Below are 21,524 nucleotides of genomic sequence, written 5' to 3' on the forward strand. Positions count from 1 at the left end.
CAAGTATTGGCAAGGACTAAATTATGATCAGAGCAGAATTCAACCAGACGACTTCCTCTTTCGTTCCTTTGTCCCAATCCGAATTCTCCTACTGTATTACCTTCTCTTCCTTGGCCTACCACTGCATTCCAGTCTCCCATCACAATTAGATTCTCGTCACCTTTTAGATACTTTATTAAATCTTCTATCTCTTCATACATTCTTTCGACTTCCACATCATCCGCTGAGCTAGTAGGCATATAGACCTGCACTATTGTGGTGGGCATTGGCTTGGTGTCTATCTTGACGACAATAATTCTTTCACTATGCTGGTCGTAGTAGCTTACCCGCTGCCCTATTTTCTTATTCATTATTAAACCAAATCCTGCATTTCCCCTGTTTGATTTTGTGTTGATAATTCGGTAGTTGCCTGACCAAAAATCCTGTTCTTCCTGCCAACGTACTTCACTTATACCAACTACATCTAACTTTGGTCTATCCATCTCCCTTTTCAGATTCTCTAATCTACCACAACGATTCAAACTTCTAACATTCCACGCTCCGACTCACAGAATGTCAGTATCCATCTTCCTGATGATGGATACTCTTGTGTAGTCCCAGCCCAGAGATCCGAATGGGGGACTAGTTTACCTCCGGAATATTACCCGGGAGGAAGCTATCATCAGTATATCATTCATACAGAGAGAGCTGCTTGTCCTCGGGAGTTAGTTACGGCTGTATTTTCCCGTTGCTTTCAGCCGTGTATCAGTATCAGCACAGCTAAGCCATGTTGAGTATTATTACAAGGCCATATCAGTCAATCATCTAGACTGCCGCCCTTGCACTTCCGAAAGGCTGCTACCCCCCCCTTTCGATGAACCATTCCTTAGTCTAGTCTCTCAACAGATAACCATCCAATATGGTTGCACCTGCGGCTCGGCTATCTGTTTCATTGGGACACACAAGCCTCCCCACCATGGCAAGGTCACATGGTTCGCAGGGGAGGGTAGTCAGAATATAGAAATCATATCTCCAAACATGAAGTATAAAAATGTCACGTGACGCAAGTACACGATCTCACTGGACTGGCGTAATCATCCAGGTTGACTGTGTTAGTGGGCGAAATAGCACACAGTGTGCTTTGAGAAAGAGAATTAGTTCACATATTTCTCCTTTATGTTCTTTTTTTTTTTTTTGCTCTTTGTTTTACGTTGCACTGACACAGATAGGTCTTATGGCGACGATGGGACAGGGCAGGGCTAGGAGTGGGAAGGAAGCGGCCGTGGCCTTAATTAGGGTACAGCCCCAGCATTTGCCTGGTGTGAAAATGATAAACCACGGAAAACCATCTTCAGGGCTGCCGACAGTGGGGTTCGAACCTACTATCTCCCGAATACTGGATACTGGCCGCACTTAAGCGACTGCAGCTATCGAGCTCGGTCTCCTTTATGTTAGTGTCTGGTAAAGTTAAGTACAATTTCTATACATTGTGTAATAATCTGAGTGTTATGTTTTGGAATCCTGTGCAGACAGTGAGGCAGAAAAGTTATAAATGGTGTACAGTTTCGATGTGCACTATATCACATAGCATCCCAAACAAATTATTTATCAATGGGCCAAAGGACCATAAAACTAGGAACAAACGTATGTTGGCAAGCAGGGAAAATGCCGGTGATATATCAGAAAAGTGTACAGTTTACTGCTACGAAGATCATTTTAATGTAAGTTGAATTTGTTTGAACTGTTTGGTTCATGCTTCACATGAACGTACTCGCAATTTGATAACAAATTTATATTTATACTTTAAATCTTGGTACCTCTCGTTTTTGATCAACTCCATTATTTATTGACGTTAATCTTACCTTGAACTTGCTCCTAATTCAAGTAACTCTTCAATCTGGAAGAGTATAAGTTCACCCTTGGCGTGCGTTCATGTCACAGGTTTAAAGAAAACTATTTTTTGTGCTTTCTCTGCAGGTATGCTGACCCTGTGGTAATTTAATGCCTAATTTTCTTATTGGCTACTATCACTTGGACATGATGCCCACGTCATCGGCAACTTTCACTGATTGGTACCGATGATGTAACCTTTCGCCGCTGTCTTCGCTTTGATTGGTTATTCTTTTTAATTTAGTATTTAATCTTTTCTAAATTAATTACTGAAAATTATTACTAATATTTCTTCAGGACCTTTTTTCAAATTGTTTTGTATTTTTTTGTGGCCTGTTATTATTCTATTTTTTTGTCTTCTGCCTTGAGAACATTACATCCCTCTACATAAAGCTAGCACCAGACTTGAGAGTTTGCACTCAGCCATCAGAAGGTCACCCACTCACCAGCGCATACGCATGCTTTTACTGCAGCTCTGAATCACGCCAACATGTCATGAAGCAACTAACATAAACTACAGATGTCACCTGTGTGGCAGAGTTTTCACGTTCAACGGAAAAACATACAGGATGGTAGTTTGGACTCTGCATTTAACAGCGATTTATTCGTCTGCCTTTCTTTGCATTCATCAGTAACACTAAGTACTCAAGGCTCCTCCTTTTAAAAATAGTGGTCACAACTGGTTAGTCTAGCTGCCAGTGAAGATCTGTTCACCTGGGTTTTTTCTACTAGTCATTGAAATTTTATGGCTTAAGGCTCTAAATGCTGTTATTTGGTTTTTAAAAGTTTTGCTGAACTTTTTCTCCCTGGAGGAGTGCTACAAATCATCTCTCTTCAAGAGCTTGTAATCTAGTCAAATACTTTTTGTAATTTTTGTCAATCAATTTTCTTATCTCTATTTAAACTTAACGTTTACTTGTGATCTTTAACCCATTCACTGCCAAACCCATATATATACGTTATTGAACACCGTGCCTTGTCTGCCAAACCCGTATATATACGTTTCAGTGCAGTGTGTACTTCACCGATATTACAAATGTACGCGATATAGTGTCATGCTTTGAGATTTCGTGGAAATGCTCAAGGAGGTTCTGTACGGCAGATATACCACTCCATTTCGCGTGTTTTGAAAGCATTCTGGTGTTATTTCAGCTTTGTTGGAGTGGAACATTTTTCCCTCTTACATGTAGCCATCATGGCGTCTTGAAGTATACATTCATCTCTTGTTTATATTATTACTCCTACTAAGAAGAATAATCTCTTGTTGACGAAGAAATGGAGTGCTTCGTCATAAAGTTATTCTAGAGAGCTATATTTTGATAAGGAAGATGGAGAATATCTAAGTGGCGATATTGAACTACAAGAAAGTGCAAGACAAAGTAGTAACTATGAATCTCATGCGGAATTGTCACCCCTTCCTCAGATAAATTCTTTTTTCCCAAATGTAAATGATGATGATAATACCAGTTCTTGGATCAACAATTTTATATTATATTTCAGTAACAGTATCACCGAGCGGAGTAACCACGCGGATTAACGTGCTACGACGATGGAGACAAGCTCTGAACTCGGCAGGCGAGTGAGTTCGAAACTCATCGTCAGCTGTCCGGAGGATGGGTTTTTTGTTGTTGTTGTTGTTGTGGTTTCCCTTTTGCACTCCCAAGCAAATGTCGGGACAGCTCCTATTCATAAACCACAGCTGATTCCTTCCACTTCCCTACCCAGTTTCATTCACCATCATTCATTTCATATTCATTATTATCTCAACTGAGATTTGCGTCGGGAAGGGCATCCGGCCGTAAAAATATGGTGTAAAATATGATCTCACTTCATTCCCGACCCCGTATTGAGCTGCGGGGCTAAGGGGACGATATGCTTTCCATTAATTGTATCAGTAAACATATGTCTGTGAAAGTGCTTCTTCCTTAAAAAAAACCCGGCCCAGAGGGCTGGCCTGGTCACCAAAACTCGGCAGTGAAAAGGTTAATTAACTTTAATTTTCTTTCTTTTTTGTTATCAAAACTTTTCTAATTTAAATTATGGTTTGGCATTAGTCAGCCTACAATGTAGTTTATGTATGTCTTTCGGCTTATGCTGAATTTTTCTAGCTTCAATAAGACATCAGTCTTATTTAGTTTCAACATTAAAAGTGCAGTACCAGTGGCTTTTTAGCTCGAGGTCACGTACTCATCCCCCTTTAAAGATTGTCAAATTTTTTTGCTTCTTTTAATGTGGTTATTCTTATTTATTCTTAATATTGTTAAAATAAATTGTGTCACTGCTGTTCCTTACAACCTGCTTTTCTTTACTCTTTCTTTCCCCGAAAACTTTTGATCCTTTCCTAAGTTCTCTTAACTTTTAATCACTTTTCCATGTCTGATATTCTAATAGTAAAATTTTAAATTTCAGTCTATGATGCTTCAATTACACATTGGAATATTATAGCAATAAAGAGTACAAACGTTAATGCTGATTATTAAAGTATTTTCCCAACGTACCCCAAGTTTTGGGTGATCCATTTCAAATTAATAAACTGAAGGGCTTATGAACCAATTTATCTTTGCATGCGACATTTATTTATTGAAGAGCTTACATTTGTAAATAAATTTAGACTAACTAAATACTCTATAATATAACAGAAAGCAAGCATGTAAATCAAGAAAAAAAGTGTATTTAGAAAAAACAAATGTATATCTCTTAAAAAAACAATGCTTGTTGGTTGGGATGGTCTCGGTTTTATAAGTTAACTAACTGATGTACCCGTGCTTCGCTACGGAATTCACAGAAAGACTGACTTTGTGGTTTTCCTAACTGAAGTCAACATAGGTCATTACAAAAACGTCAGTAGAATGTAGCGATTAAAAGCAATGTTATCACATAAAATAGTGGATCAAATGAAAACTGCACATTTTCTCACTTTTAACGAACAATACCACGGTGTCAAAAACATATCAGATGTAAGGCTTTTCAGGCGTTTGCTCTATTAACCAGCATTTCGTCTTAGGTCTGACGCTAGACTCATCAGAGTGGGATGTGTCAGACCCTACTAATTTTCCATTCAGTACTACGGTGCCAATCTAACAGTCCAAAGTTCCAGAGCTGGAATGACCAGGCCGCAGACTGCCGTGAACGCTCCTCTGCCATTATTCCGTTAAATATACACACCGCTCATTCTAATCAGTGCCTCAGAGCAGAGATTTAATAGCTCGATTGCTATGATGTACCAGTGTGTTACATACCAGTAGTATCAGAAAATTTATGAACCAGAGGAATGGCATGCTAGAGAAGAAAGTTATCTAACTCCCCAGCTACTTCCCACCAATATTCAGACAAGCTGTTATACTCTGTATGACCAGGCGAGTAGGCTATGTAGTTATTGGCGCGCAACTGTGAGCTTGCATCCGGGAGATAGCGGATTCGAACCTCACTGTCGGCAGTCCTCAAGATGATATTCCATGGTTTCCCATTTTCACACCAGGCAAATGCTGGGGCTGTACCTTAATTAAGGCCAAGGCCGCTTCCTTTACACTCCTAGCCCTTACCTATCCTATCCCTATCTGTGTCGGTGCGACGTAAAGCAAATTTTACAAAAATACTCGGTACGCAGCAGAAATCCTATCAAATATTATTGTTGATCAATTTTATGAGCTTTCTATATTGTAAGTCTTCACATTTAGTTTACTTTCGACTCTGTGATATTAGGGCGTCTTATAAAATTATTTATAGCGTAGACTGTAGTTCGTTATTCTCTGACTTTACACACCAATTTTCATTAAATTCTGTTTACCCATTTTCTCATGATTCGGCACTCATATGGACTTAGTAACAAAAATCCAAATTCATGAATATCTCTGTGATCACAGCCGGTACAATGACAATGTATAAGACATAAATGATCGTAAATTTAATACTATATAACTGAGAATTAAATTTCAAGTCTTCCCCTAAACTACCATTTCACTCAGCGTAAATAAAATTATTTATGGCCTAGATTGTAGCGACATATTCCCCGACTTTGCATACTGATTTTCATTAAATTCTCTTCAGCTGTTTTCTTGTGATGCGTGTACATACATACATACATACATACATACAGACAGAAATTATGGAAATTTGAAAAGTGCATTTCCTTGTTACTGTGGACACGACTGATTCAGAATTATAAAGTTAAAAACTTCATGGCTGTTCCGTATTGAACTGAGAATCACAAAAGTGGATTCCATTATATTAAATTACTTTTGTGATACAGAAATACCACCCTTTTTAAATTATGAGCAATGTACAGACAAAACTCTTATTTTATACATATAGACTATGCTCATTAATAATAAATGTAACAATATTAATCAGATGGGTAGCGGCTGGAAACTCATTTTGAGGCAGCTCTATTTCAGTGTGTGGCAACCCTGCCCACCCGAGTCCTAGAGCACACTGGCCCGGTGTGTAGCATCTGGTAAAGTGTCCCAGCTCAGAGTTACAAGTGAAGACCTAAATGGCACCTGCAGTGGAGAAGATGGACCTCGGTATAGTGGAGATGGCAGAAGAGGCAGCCCAGTACTCAGGAATTAAGTGCAATAACTATACTAGTCAACGGTTTCCAAAGCAGAAGGGGATATCTGATGGCATCTCAATGGCAAGGAAGGTTGAAGAACTACAATCGGGAAGATTGGTCTCCACAGACCAGGAAGGCAGCAAATCTAAGGGAGCTGAATCCTGATGTAAAACCTGCTGGAGTTCACGTCAACAGTAACTTTATCAGGGTGTAACACCCCTGATCCCCCCAAACAATCTTTAATAAAAGCATGGAGGATAAACATACAGAAATTATTCTAGGGAGCCCACACCAACATGCTACAGGGACAAGTCGGAGCGTCCTGGAATCTCTAACAAGATTATTCACAAACGATGCAACTATTTCACTACAATGAACATAAACTCTCTGCTCAAGATGAGTAAATTAAAACATCTGACAGATATATTGACAAAACATCAGATACTGCTCACGGCACTACACAAGACCAGATATGGATGAACATGCTTTTGAGTCTCAAGGCTACCGGGTACTTAAGGAAAAGGTGGGCTGAAGGAGGATGAAAAAGTCCCACGTTAATGGACTGACTTCAAAATCAGTCACAGGATAATGGACTCTGTTACTGACTTCCAATCACCTTACAGTCGAGTGTCCCTTCCAACCTTCCGATGCACAAATATGATCTATACAGTAGTCAATGTGCATACACCCATCAACTATGACAATAAGCAAAACCCTGAAGTCACAGATAAGTTTTGGGAGGAACTAGAGGATGTCATCAACAAGGTACCGGAATGACCTTCAATCATCGTAATGGGTGATTTAATACCCAGCTAGGGAAGGAAGTCAAATACAGGCACATAGTTGGAGAATATCTGAGCCAAAAAAGGACCAATGGAAACGGAGATCAACTAGTGGAACTCTGCAAGGCCCTTAACCTTGTAATGAAGTCGACGGCCTAAGACATTTACCAAAGAAGCAGAAGACCTGGGTTTCACCAAATTAATATTTGGGAGAGTTTCAGACAGACCATGTGGCCATTTCAAGAAAATCACTTTAGGAAATCCAGAACGTCAATGTACTAAGAGGTGTCAACTTTGATTCAGACCATTACCTATCGAAAATAAAGCTTAGGTTCCCACCTAGGAACAACAGGAAGGCCCGAACAGCCAAATCCACTAAGTTTGACTTAGAAAAGTTAAAAATGTCTGAGTTCACAGAGAAAATGGAAACAATGGAACATAACAACTGGGACCAACTATGAGACAACTTAATCTAAGTGGCCACTGGGACTGTTCCGATAGTGAAACAGAGGAAACATGCCTGGTGGACAACTGACTGTGACAAAGTGTTCGCCCAGAGACAGGTATCTGGCTAAGATGGAGCTCGCAGAAGTCTCAGACCAACTGGAATATGTTTGTGGAGCAGCGCCGAGTAACTGCTAGGACTATTAGGTTGGTGATGCGATGGTACGCTCATGACCAATTGACACAGCTAGACGATGACTTTAAAAAGAAGAACTATAGAACTATAGAAAAGCATAATCTCAGTCTATATATGTATTGCGGGTTAGGGTAAGCCTTCACCTGCAATTCTTGGAGTGATCATTTAATGATTTGATTTTATGATTACTCAAAGTTAACTGAACTTAAGACACCCAGTGTTCTCCCCAAAACTTTTGTCAGCCGGGTGGCTGGGCGGGGAATACTACATAAAACTTCAATATGAAAAGAATTTCAATTCATTTCCCTCAGGCCGTTAACAAAAATATCAGACAGGTAAACATTAACTGCAAAATTGAACTATTTTAGTGTTATTATCACGAACAAGACATAACAGAGTATTTTGAACTTCTAGTGTTCTATTGCTCCTTCCAAATCATGTAACAGCAGACTTAGGCCTACCACTCGGTTGCTGTGGACACATGGACTGCCATACGGGTTTGTGATGTTGTGCGGAATAGAGGGCTCCGCATGCGAATCCACACTAATCCAGACCCCCATTTCGCAACTACGTAGTGGTCAAGCTAAACATTTGATCTCTGATGCAATTCATGCAATTATGTTAATAATAATGATTTATAATCTAAATTAACAGTTTTACAGTATTTACATGTTAATTTGGAGTACGCAATGACTCAAATATGTACCTATTAATATTATGAAATTAGCACATATTTAGGTTATATTAGCCAGGCGGTCTCTAAAAATGGCAGGGCGGTGCGCCCATTAAAAAGGTCCTATGGAGAACACCGGACACCTACCAGTGTCTCATGATTCACCAGCAAGTAATTCCGGAGAGAATAAAACAAAAATGAAGCAATCGGTCCAGTAGAATGGACGTCCGACTCGTTGGCTGAATGGTCAGTGTACTGGCCTTCGGTTCAGAGGGTCCCGGGTTCAATTCCCGGCCGGGTCGGGGATTTTAACCTTAATTGGTTAATTCCAATGGCCCGGGGGCTGGGTGTTTGTGCTGTCCCCAACATTCCTGCAACTCACACACCACACGTAACACTACCCTCCACCACAATAACACGCAGTTACCTACACATGGCAGATGCCGCCCACCCTCATCGGAGGGTCTGCCTTACAAGGGCTGCACTCGGCTAGAAATAGCCACACGAAATTATTATTCGTAGAATGGACGGACGGATTTGCCAAAGCTGTTTTTTTAGTAAACTGTTTTAATGTATAGATGAATCAAGAAAGAGTCATTTACCGTATGTGGGTTAAGTGAGCTCCTTTTGTCACTAATAAAGTTACCAGCTGAACTGAAATTTCTTTCATTTGCTGCACCAGAAGCTGAAATAGACAATACTTTCTTCACTAAGAGAGCAAGTCATATTCTGTGCTGCTGTTTATTTCTTCACCATGCAAGGGGATCATCATCAGAAAGGTGATTTTTTTTTAAATAAATAAATTGTTGTAGTAAGAATATCAGCAACGTTTATTCATCCATAGTCTAGAATATGATTTTGGGGGAAATTGTCACCATTTCATCTTCTACTGATTTAGGCTGCAGTCAAAAATTCCTATTTAATGGATTTCTATGGGTTTCTTTTGTGCCTATCTATCCACGCATGCTTAGAAAATACGTTGCTGGTCTCCATCTGTTTCCTGTAGATACTTTATAAGTAAATTTACAATGATGATGATCAAAGTCCATTATTTGTTAGATATATTCTTCATTTTCTTCTTCTTCTTTTATGATTGCATAGGATCACTTTAGTCAGTAAATCGTTCAGGTCTCTTTGAAGGGATTGTTCGGGCTTTGCGGTCCTCCCAGTACTACTTCAGACGCTCCGATCTTCGTGCCCTTTCCTCAGTTGAAAATATGCGTGTTGTTGGTTTGTTTCATGTAAGGGTAAAGCGAAGGTTTGTATTCTCGAGTTTTGTATTCAATTTTATCTTATTTGTGGTGTCTTCTGTTGTAAGGCCTATTTCCTTCAGATCCTCTCTTGCTTCTCTGATCCATTTACATACTGTTGTGGTATTTTTTCAGAAGAGATTGTGTTGTACTAGTTGTTTCAGAAGTCTCGAATTCTGCATCCTCATGATATGTCCAAAGAATCCCAGGCTCCCTTACGCATAGTATCTGTAATGGGTTCTAGCTCTTTGTACACAACTTTGTTAGGTATTACCTGCCACTGTCCATCTTTATGGTATTTTTTGTTGATGCAATCAGGTGAAAAAGTGTTTCTGCTGCATATGTAGCTTCCGGTTTTATAACTGTTGTAGTGTTTTAATTTCGCATTTATTGATAGACATTTCTTTTTGTAGATATCCCATGTTAATTTTTGTGCTTTAGGTAATCTATTTGTTATACAATAGTTTATACAATATTTCATATATTTTTTAATCAACAGAAATTCCAAAAATTTTGAAAGTTATGAACAACACACTTAAAAAGGTTTAAGTAGAAAGAAAACCTTAAAAATACTGGCATAATGGCAGCCAACATGTCCCAGTCTATTTGAAATGCAGGGAATATTTACCTCCTGTTAAAAATTTGGAACAGACTTATGTTGCACCATTTTTGTTGACATTTTTTCTCTCTCTTGCACACATATCAACAGCAATATTTAAGGGTTGTTCAACTGAAACATAAACCGGTGTATAGAAACTTACTCTGTATGTATCGGTAAACATACAGTATAACATGGCAGCATACTGATAACAGTTCAAAAGAGTCTATAGAGAATAACCACCACCACCACCATTCTGGCACCAGTCTGAATGCTTAACAAGTTTTCTGTACATCCAAAAAGAAGTTTGCTGGTTGAAATACTTCTTTGAAGTATCTGTAACGCCTTAACCCTTTCAATGCTAGGTCTATTATGTATACGTACTCCTTCTGCGCTGGTTTTTCCCCCAAGAATGTGCGATTATTGAAAAATAGATCTACTAGTTACGCAACTGGCATTTTAACATAATAAACTGAAATTAAGCATAAATTTACAATGATAATGTTCAAAGTCTAAAAATGGACATTAGTGTGGTAAGGTATAACACGCAACCCTACATCATATGGTTGACACACGTTTTTTCAGCTTGTCATGAGCATTGTAAATGCAAAAATTGCACAAATTTTTGTTCACATTCATATCATTCCACTTCTTAAGTCTAATAATAATAATAATAATAATAATAATAATAATAATAATAATAATAATAATAATAATAATGCTATTTGCTTTACGTCCCACTAACTACTTTTACGGTCTTCGGAGACGCCGAGGTGCTGGAATTTAGTCCCGCAGGAATTCTTTTACGTGCCAGTAAATCTACCGACACGAGGCTGTCATATTTGAGCACCTTCAAATACCACCGGACTGAGCCAGGATCGAACCTGCCAAGTTGGGGCTAGAAGGCCAGCGCCTTAACCGTCTGAGCCACTCAGCCCGGCTTAAGTCTACTATTTGTAGAAATTAATAAACTGTTAACACCTTCTTGTAATATTCATTGTTATCCTCCACAATACCCTGCCCCAGTGCTGAACTGATCAAACATAGAAGGAAACCTATTTTCAGAGAATCATCATGTAATATATATATTCTGCAACAGCTGAATTGTGTGAACAGGAAATGTGACGTATTATAGAGTAAACCGACCAGCTATCCAAGAAAATTACGATAACTTATTTATTTATTTATTTATTTATATCCGTTTCATTCTCTTCACCTTCATCTTCCTCAGTGATATCATTGTCCGCATCCTTACTGTCACTTTTTATCACAACATCTCCTAGATCATATTCACCGTCACTTTCTTTGCCCGGAAAGCCATTATCTACATCACTACTAACTAAAAATTTGTTCAATTCCATCATTGCTAAAGCATCTCCTCTTTCGCAGTGCAGCCAGTTTTGTTGTGGTTGGAAGCACAGATGATATATATTTCATAATTGCTAGGAAACAAAATCATAATGTAAATACACAGAAAGTGAACTATCTCTCCTTTAGAACTTCCCTGAATTTCTCGTGCAACAATTGAACTGTTACAAGATATTAGAATCATTCCGTATTGACGGTTTCCACTTTACAAAGGAAAAAATTAAATGCATCCTCCTAATTCAATACAAAACATAATTCCATCATTAGATGGAGCAATAAAATTCAAACATGTTTTGACTCATCTGAGCCATCTTCAGTGAAATAAGAGGGGGGGAGGGGGTTAAAGAAATCTACATAATACAAGCTAAAAATGTGCTAAAAACATAATGAAGGAACAAATGAAAAAAAAAAAGACAGACGGAAATAAAAACGATAACAATATACAATATTTACATCACCAGATGGAACAATAAATAACTATCTGAGACAAATTCAGTGAAAAAAGGTTAATATAAAACAAAATTGAATCCAAAAAATGTGGTAAACCTAAGAAGAAAAGAAAAGAAATGATACAGACGGAAGATGGCTCAAACGAGTCAAAACATATTTGAATTTTATTGTTCCATCTAATGATGTAATTATGTTTTGTATTGCATTAGGAGGACACATTTAATTTTTTCCTTTGTAAAGTGTAAACATTTTAACTGATATAGATGTTGATTCCCATAGGGAACATGAAATATTTGTCCTTAATGAGTAAATTTATAATACCAATATAATGGTCCGTTATTGGACATTATATTGGTACTATAACATTTTAACTGGTCGGTCACTGCACGTATTCAAAATTGTACAAAACTATTTTATAATTCTCCCAGTCAATACTATATATTTTACGTACAATTACGACTAAACTTCACACATAAGTAGACATGTTTCAACCCAGCATTGGGTCATCCTCAGTAAGACATGTAAAATGAATTAAAAGCAGGAACATGAGAACTCACAATTATTACACTCGATTTCAGTAACCACCCCCATTATTCCACACATGCCCATTCTTCCGCAAGCCCCGCCCCATTTCCCCACTTCACTTCCTTGTAGTAACACGTCTTGCATCTCGACTGCAGGAACAAGTCAGTCGAGAGCTGGACTCCATAGTCAGAGAACACAGGTGATACAAGCGGGCCACGTAACGTAAATTAATTTTCGTTCTTCATAACTTAATCTAAATATTGTTCCTGTTAGTCACCATTTTTCAACCTTAATTCGATTTGTATTATCCATTTTCCAGACTAAAATCAGACGGTTTAAACTTCAATAATGCTTATGTATATCAGCCCTTGTCAGAACACAACAACTACGTCAACAGTATAGAGACACTAACTGAATCACACCAAAGGACAACAAAAACATTGAAACAGAATAACCTCCAGCTCAAGACTGTTTTAACGATCAACAATTCACAAGTTTTTAACTTTCATCATGCTTTTTAAAAAACTTTTTAAAAAACTTTTTAACTAACATGTCATTTTGTGTGTTTCCAATGTTTTTAATTCATTTTACATGTCTTACTGAGGATGACCCAATGCCAGGTCGAAACATGTCTATTTATGTGTGAAGTTTCATCTTAATTGGACGTAAAATATATAGTACCTATTGACTAGGAGGATAAAAATAGTGTTGTACAATTTTGTAAGAAGTTCCAACAGTCAATACAGTTTAACATGAGATTCATAGTCTAATTCTTATGGGCTTATCAAAAGTGAGAACTGCATGAAAACTTCAATTTACGGGTTTAGCACGGCGGCTCATCACTGCACAATATAGTGTATATTTATGGGTTTAGCACTGATTGGGTGTAACTGGGGTAGAACACTCACCCTTCAAAATGATCTTATTCATGATAGTAACATGGGGCTGTAAGATGGGTGATCTACGAGACCCCAGCTAAAACTGTACAGTGCATTCATTGTTCTGTTGATATATGGATGTGCATTATTGTGGAGTACAAGTGCACCCCGAGAAAGGATTCCAGCTGTCTGTTCTTGACGGCTCTGCAGAGCTTTTGCAATGTGTCACAATAACATTGGGCATTAACAGAGGCACTAACTACAAGCTACTCCAACAGCAGACGACCACTGACATCAAAGAATAGTATAAACATGGCCCTATTGGCTGAACGAAACGAGTTTGCATTATTTAGTCTCTGTGATGAAGAATATTTCCATTTCAACTCTTAGTTGCCAGCACAAAATGGCAGCACCACGTTTCATCACTGGTCCCAATTTGCTAAATGAAAAGTGGTCTGTCCGAGAAGTACTGGCTGAGATATTCCATTCGTACGGCTTCCCGTTCATCGAAGAGGAGCTGAAGTACTCATTCTGAACACACATTCTGACCTCCCAATTCCCTGTGCACAACGCTAAGTATAGAACCAACACTGGGGTTTACAGCACACGAGCTATTATGTACAGCAACTGACCTTCACGATCATATCTACAGAGATGTTTTTTTTTTTCCTATATCATTACAGGCACCAGTCCAAGACATGGAAGATCCACCATGCACATGAGTCCACTTCCACACTCAGCATGTGTACGAGCTAAACATAGTGTTTCGTTTTAAACCTGCATCCCTGTACATGGCTTGCATTCAAAGATTTTGCTTGTCAAAATACCTTATTTGCTTCTTCCTTTTCTTCTTCCTGTGTTGTATCCTTGTAGAAGGTTGGTGACCATTCTGGGGTAATTTTTACTATTTTACACTTCCCGTATCAGGGTTGCCATAGCATGGATGTCGCACCACCGTCGGAAGTTTTGGGTATGTTTCTCCCTTCTATGATCAGTACCTTCTCTGCATAAGAATTCAATCATACCAAACAGAACTTATATCAGCATATTCATTACATACCACTGATGCTTCAATTCTCTACTCCACAAATACATGTTTCAAACTGACCACATACAGTGCTGTTGCTATAAACACTAAGTTATGCAGTGCTTGGCTGCACCGTCAAACTATTTGCAGCACACAGCAATGCCAGTTCTATGTTTCAACTGAACAACCCTAATATATCATTAGATTCTAAGAACAAAGAATCCTCTCAAAACAAGTAATGTACCCTTTCTTTACAAAAAAAAAAAAAAAACAATCATACAGAATGATCTGCAACACATGCGCCTGAAAGTACCTCACCAAAGCTGCTATCAAAGATATAGAGTGGGCTGTCATCCTGAGTACACATCATATACTGAATGTAATATTTCATCTTCATTTTCACACTGTATCCTTCATTGTCTTCACCACATTTGAACTTCTGATTACGGTATTTCTTGGCTAATCTCTGAAAAATAAAGGTTTAAAAATGTAATTTATTTTGGACAATACAGAGAATGTCCATCAGCTTATGTACTAGAAATAAACAAATAAGAAATCAATAAAGTCCATTACATTCAAAACTTATTCCAAATGCATTTCCTTAGAAGTAGAACAATTTTACAGGAAAAAAATCACAACAAATACAATTAATTAAACATTAATAAACAAAGTGAACAATATTCTTGGAGTACAATGGAGTACAATGAACAATATAAGCAGCACATTTTATTATCATATTTTAAATCCGAATGTCATATTTTAAGAAACATATATACAGTGGAATCCTTCAAAAGAGACTTTTTATCCCTACAAGTTGACAACTATTTTATGCTTTAAGTATGTACTGATGAATGCTCAATAGAGCCAAACCATGCATACAATGTTATTGTAATGTTTAATCTTTTAGATTGTAATTCATAGTATTGAATAAGGTGGATAAATTAAGTTTCATATTGTGATAATGTTATTGGTTTTACGTCCCGCTAACTACTTTCATGGTCTTCGGAGATGCTGAGGTACCAGAATTTAGTCCAGCAGGAGTTCTTTTACGAGCCAGTAAATCTACTGATACAAGGCTGACGTATTTGAGCACCTTCAAATACCACCAAATTCAGCCAGGATCAAACCTGCCAAGTTGGGGTCAGAGGTCAGCGCCTCAACTATCTGAGCCACTCAGCCCGGCAATCATGAATTTTAGAAATACTTCAATTTAAAAGCATTGCAATTTATTCAAAAATATGTAAACATTTTTTTATATAGCAAAAACCTGTGAAAAACTAAATTGATTTCTGTAACAGGACAAAGAACATTAAATTAAAAACAAAGTTTCTCCATTCACTGTTATGTATATGAATGTATTCATATATACCAGTAACAGAGACTACCCAAATCACTGAAAATAATCTTAACGCTTATAGCAGCTGTTTAGAGATTAGGAAGGTTGTATTTTCATGTATTTACACATTTCGTATTGTCCAGAAGTGAATTGAAATCCCGAAATAATGCAAATTCTATGAATAACACCAAAATCTGTGAAACAAAAAACATTTTAATAAATATTTTTTCACACCACTCCAAACATTCTTGTCCACAAGCTGATAGTCGAATTGTTTGGTGTAAATTCGAGAATGATCGATTGTACTGTTTCTCGAGGGGCAATCAATACTATGATATATTGTTGATGGTCTTGTTACACGGCGACTGCCTTGGATGGTAGCAGTGTGGCCGGTGGTGAACAACTGTTATCTCATGGCATGAATCATTTGGCTGACTACCTCAAAATAGTTACACAATTGTATTTCAAATTGGGAACTATGTTTGCATCCTGTTACATCATAGCAAGTTTAATTCATAATAAAGAATTCTATATCAGTCAACAGATCACTACTGATCTGCATTTAGGGCAGCCACCTAGGTGGCAGATTCCCTATCTGGTGTTTTCCTAGCCTTTTCTTAAATGACTGCAAAGAAATTGGAAATTTGGTAAGTTATTCCAATCCTTAACTCCCCTTCCTACAGTGTAAAACAAAAGCTAAAGGTTTCCACCTATTCAATACTATTTGTTGTAACCTTAAAAAAGTTATATATTTGTTGAAACTAGTTTTGGTCTTACCAGAGACCATCATCAGTCAAAATCAAAGTAAAGGCAAGACATGAATAAAAAGAAAAATATACGAGGTGTGTTCAAAAAAAGACCGAACTTTGTAAATTGCGCGCAAACCGCAACATTGAGCGAGTTGTGACTGTGGCGGCGCCTAGCGGCAACTTCTGACAACAGACCGCTGCTTTCCGCATTCCATTGCCTGCATTATCAGTTGAGTTAGAGCCTCTGAAGTGATTGCGTGTGTCACATGTTCATCGAATTCTATAATGAAACAGCTTGAGGAACAACGCGTGTGCGTGAAGTTCTGCTTCAAAGTTGGGAAAACGTTTGTGGAAACACTGGAGATGAGACGTGGGTGTACGGTTACGATGTCGAAACCAAAAGGCAATCATCACAGTGGGTGGGGAAAGGTTCTCCTCGACCGAAAAAAGCACGAATGAGTCGTTCAAACATCAAGGTGATGCTGATTGTGTTTTTTGATTGGAAAGGCATTGTCCATCACGAGAATGTTTTAACGCATTTGACTGATGCTGTGCGCAGGAAGAAGCCTGAACTGTGGGAAAACAAATCCTGGATGTTGCACCATGACAATGCGCCAGCACATGCCTCTCTCTCGGTCCGCAGTTTCTGGCAAAACACCAAATTCCTGTTGTGCCCCATCCGCCCTATTCTCCCGACTTGGCTCCAGCAGACTTTTTCTTATTCCCCAAATTGAAAACCACCTTGAAAGGACATCGTTTCCAAGACATTGAAGAGATCAAGGAGAATGCGACGAGGCAACTTCGCGCCATCAAAGAAAGTGCATTCCAGGAAGCATTCGAAAAGTGGAAGAAACGTTGGCAACACGCTGTTGATAGTGCAGGGGACTATTTTGAAGGGGACAGTCTGTGAAATGATGTAAGCTACATAATAAAGTTTTTCTAGCCACAGTTCGGTCTTTTTTTGAACACACCTCGTATATACATATGAAGCAAGCATGAAATTCAAGACAAGTAAAGATTTGAAAACACTCATCACAATCCTGAATCGAGGATGCCTGATGTCTAAAGGGGTCCAAAATCCAGGTCTAAGGCCCCTCAGAATGGTACTTATCGCTAGTAAAGTAGAACCATGGTATTTGTCATGTTGGGGTACTAATCAAAAGTAGCGAAGACTCACGGTGGTCCACACTTCATGGTACTACTCACAAGTATTGTACGTCGTACAGGTAACGCAGACCTATGGTGTTTCTCACACAATGGCGCCATTCATAGCCAACGCAAACCGAGGAGGTTCCTCACTAAGGTGTACTAGTCACGGGCGCCAGTATTCCCGTGGTGTTCCTCACACAGTGGGTACTAATCACAGGCAACGCAGACCCATGGTGTCGCTCATATAGTGGTACAACTCCCAGGCAACGCCCAGACCCGCAGTGTTGCTCACAAGGGTACGACTCATGGGTACTGGAAACCCACAGGAGAACCAATTTTCTGCTTATACTAATCACAAACCTATTTCGTACCTAATATAGTGGTACTACTCGCAAGTAAAGGCACCCATGGTGTTCCCCGCATGATGGTACTAATCAAAAGTAGTTTCATGGTTCTAAGACAATCATCCCTTTTAGTCGCCTCTCATGACAGGTAGGGTATACTGTGGGTGTATTTTTCGTTTGCGTTCCCCACCCACACGGGGTAGAGAGAGAGAAAAAAGAAGAAAGAAGGGATCCATCACTTCGAAAAATGAAGTAAAGGACGAAGAAAGGCAAGGGCCACGAAGGGCGTGAAAATGAAAGACTCCCTAGGCCTCGAATGCTCTAATGCCATCGGGGTCAGAAAAGAACAAGAGTTGACCAAGGGAGGTCGGACAGGATAGATGAAAGTGAGGAGCCTGGCACAAGTAAGTGGAAGCAATGCCAAGACTCAGCTAAGGGCCCCGTGGTCGCCAATCCACACTCCCAAGTTGAGAGCCCCTTGGGCCCCTGTTAGTCACCTCTTACGACAGGCAGGGGATGCCGTGGGTGTATTCTTCATCTGTGTCTGCCACTCACAGGGGGTTGGTTTGATGTAGGCCTATTTCAGTCACAGTACACAAAGCAGGGGAAATACAGTATTTTACTGCTGTTTGTAAAGTTTATGAACTGTTTATTGTAGATGTCAGTCGCATTAATATTTAAAATTAGGGTACATTTCATAACGGACAACTTTCAAGGTTACTGTTCAGCTAACAATTCCAGTATGATGCAGTAATGGGGAAAAAATGATACGTTCCCTACATTATAATAAACAATTACATTAAACAATTACACTTGTATTCATGGGGATGAAATAAGTTATAAAATATGATCAGAATGAGGTTGTAACCTATCCTAGGTCCTTTTCATTCAAAGGATTTCTGTCATAACTACTCCTTTAAGTCGATGGTTTTTACTGTAATTTACATTTAAACACAACAGCTCAGTAGGGTAACGCGCTTTTCCCGATTTTGTGGTCTGTTCGTATGTCAGTGTATGATGATTCCCCTTATATCCTTTTGGAACTACTCTACAATCAACTGATCGTGATGTTGGCCTTGCGCCGCAACATGGATGAAGTGGCGCTATTCACATTCCATGATTATTAATGCTCTAAGCTTTAATGGCATTTAATTTTGCACCAGTGATTCTATAATGCGTAGTTTTGACATTTTTCGCCATGCCCCTGTTGCTTATGTGACCACTGAAAACATGGCGAATGTTCGTTCAATTAGCTTCAGACAGGCAGTGCTTCCACCTCCCTTTGTTATTCTAGCTCATTGGTTGAGGCAGCATATCATCTAACCGGACTATATAGTATTTCCGTGTGTTGCGCGTATGTTACAGCGCTAGTTCCCATTCTTTCCACAGATCTACTTGCCTTGGACCACATTGGATGATCACTATGAGAAGACTGAACGAGCCAAAAAATTCAATGATCTGGTTGAAGTAATCCAACAGAATGGACTAAAACAGGAAGCCATCAATGTTAAGATCTGGAAATTGGAGCAGGCAAATGAGGTAATGAAAAATATCTATTATAATAATAAGACGCTGGGTACAGGAACCAAGATGCAACACTACAGCACAGTTGTTAAACCAAAAGAAGACTAACTATGGGCATACAAGGAGGTCAGCTAATAAAAAGGAAACTTATGATATTACAAAATATTTTAGGCCAGTGAAAGAAGGCACTGATCGATGGACTTAAAAGATACTAGCAGGATGTCAAAGCCAGCAGACGATAAGATCCAGGCATGGAAAGTGAAACTGGCTATCAGTGTGCAGTCTACTTTTTGCTAGTAGTTTAACGTTGCACCAACACATCAAAGGGTTTTCGGGGACACAAGATTGGGAAAGGATTGGGAAGATAGTGGCCATGGACTTAACTAAGGTACACCCAGCATTCACCTGGTGTGAAAATGGGAAACCATGGAAAACCATCTTCAGGGCTGCTGAAGGTGGGATCCAAACCCACCATCTTCCGAATGCAAGCTCACAGCTATGCGACCGTAACCGCATGGCCAACTCGCTCGGTTAACATGCAGTCTACAAAGGCTCGAATGTCAGATAAAAATCCTTATTTCATTGTGGGATATGTACTAGGGAAAGACATGATATATTAATTCTATAAAAAGTAAACAAACTAGTGATGGCTACATAAAAAGTTATGTTGTATTAACATGGCTTACCTCCAAAGTCCATTTATGTTTGGCTTTCCAGTTATCCTGAATGCCAAGAATAACAACAGGTTTGTACACACTTTCATACTTGTCAATAAATTCTTGTGACGAGCAATCCTTAATATGAATTCTTTCACAATTGTCATTTACTTCGGTAAATGACATAAACTGATCTACATAGCCCAACTGCGTCCAATCTGTTTTGTCATTTAGTTCTGCAACATACAAGAAACAGAACATTTAGGGAAAGATATGTTGAAAATAACATTCCTTTTATTGTCAAAACATTTACTTGTCATAAACTGTTTAAATAATGTCATTGAAATAAACTATGCCACATGAATTACCTATGTAACCTACTTGTGAGAGGCCACCAAGTAACTTCATAAAGTCATATTTGATTAATTTATTGACATATTTAAGAAATTTCTGAAGTCCTGCATTGCATATTACACGGATGAAAAGTTACAACATTCTGAAAAACAACTCTCATAAATTCAATGGATTCTGCAGATGAGTCAATTTTAATATCCCCTTTGTAAGCTGATAAGTGGTCTTCTGTGAACAGCATTTATTTATTTATTTATTTATTTACTTCCCATAATTATGGGCTGTCACACAGAACAAAGTGATTTTTTTTTAAATGGCAAAGTATCAAAAGGTTATCTTGTCTAGTATGTCTCAGATTTTAATACTATATTTAAAGTTCTCAAATACTTGGAAAGTGAACTGATGCAGGATGCAAGGGTTAGGCATGGAGATCAGTAAAAGGATAAGACAGGGGAGTCAAACCCTTTTTACAAGATTGAGGAACTTGTCCAGAAGAAAGAAGTGTAATGAGTAAGCCCTTCTGGTCTAGTACTAGTGTTTCCACAGCATACAGTGCTGATGTTCATTAAGAACTAATAAACTAGTCAATATCTCTCTACATTTGAGAAGAATCAGATACGATCAGCAGCAACAGCAGCTGTTAGAGAGAAATAATCAGGTGCAACAGTTTATCCAAAAAGAATCTTGAGAACAAGGCTGTCCCGTTGATTTTCACGACCTGGGGCGGGGCCAGTGATGAAGGTATTTATTCTGCAATACCTTTGACTTATCCCCATCAATAGTGATATGTTGCTAAATATTGT

The 21,524-nt window shown here is 38.6% G+C and overlaps 1 protein-coding gene across 2 annotated transcripts in view; it reads right to left on the reverse strand.

The window, feature by feature from the left end:
- The window catches only part of JMJD6 (Bifunctional arginine demethylase and lysyl-hydroxylase PSR), a 193,076-nt gene that overhangs the window by 135,935 nt on the left and 35,617 nt on the right, over positions 1-21,524 (reverse strand). The window contains exons 1-3 of one of the 2 annotated variants that reach the window (XM_068227229.1): positions 20,752-20,856; positions 20,401-20,606; positions 14,926-15,078 (exon numbers count right to left, since the gene is read on the reverse strand). In XM_068227229.1, the coding sequence (XP_068083330.1) occupies positions 14,926-15,078; positions 20,401-20,556 (309 nt within the window). In that variant the 5' untranslated portion in view covers positions 20,557-20,606; positions 20,752-20,856. Of the gene's footprint in view, positions 1-14,925; positions 15,079-20,400; positions 20,607-20,751; positions 20,857-21,524 lie in introns of those variants that run through there. The other variant, XM_067146429.2, reaches the window with a different exon arrangement.

The sequence above is a fragment of the Anabrus simplex genome, chromosome 4 (assembly GCF_040414725.1).
Source record: "Anabrus simplex isolate iqAnaSimp1 chromosome 4, ASM4041472v1, whole genome shotgun sequence".
Taxonomy (NCBI): Eukaryota; Metazoa; Arthropoda; class Insecta; order Orthoptera; family Tettigoniidae; genus Anabrus; species Anabrus simplex.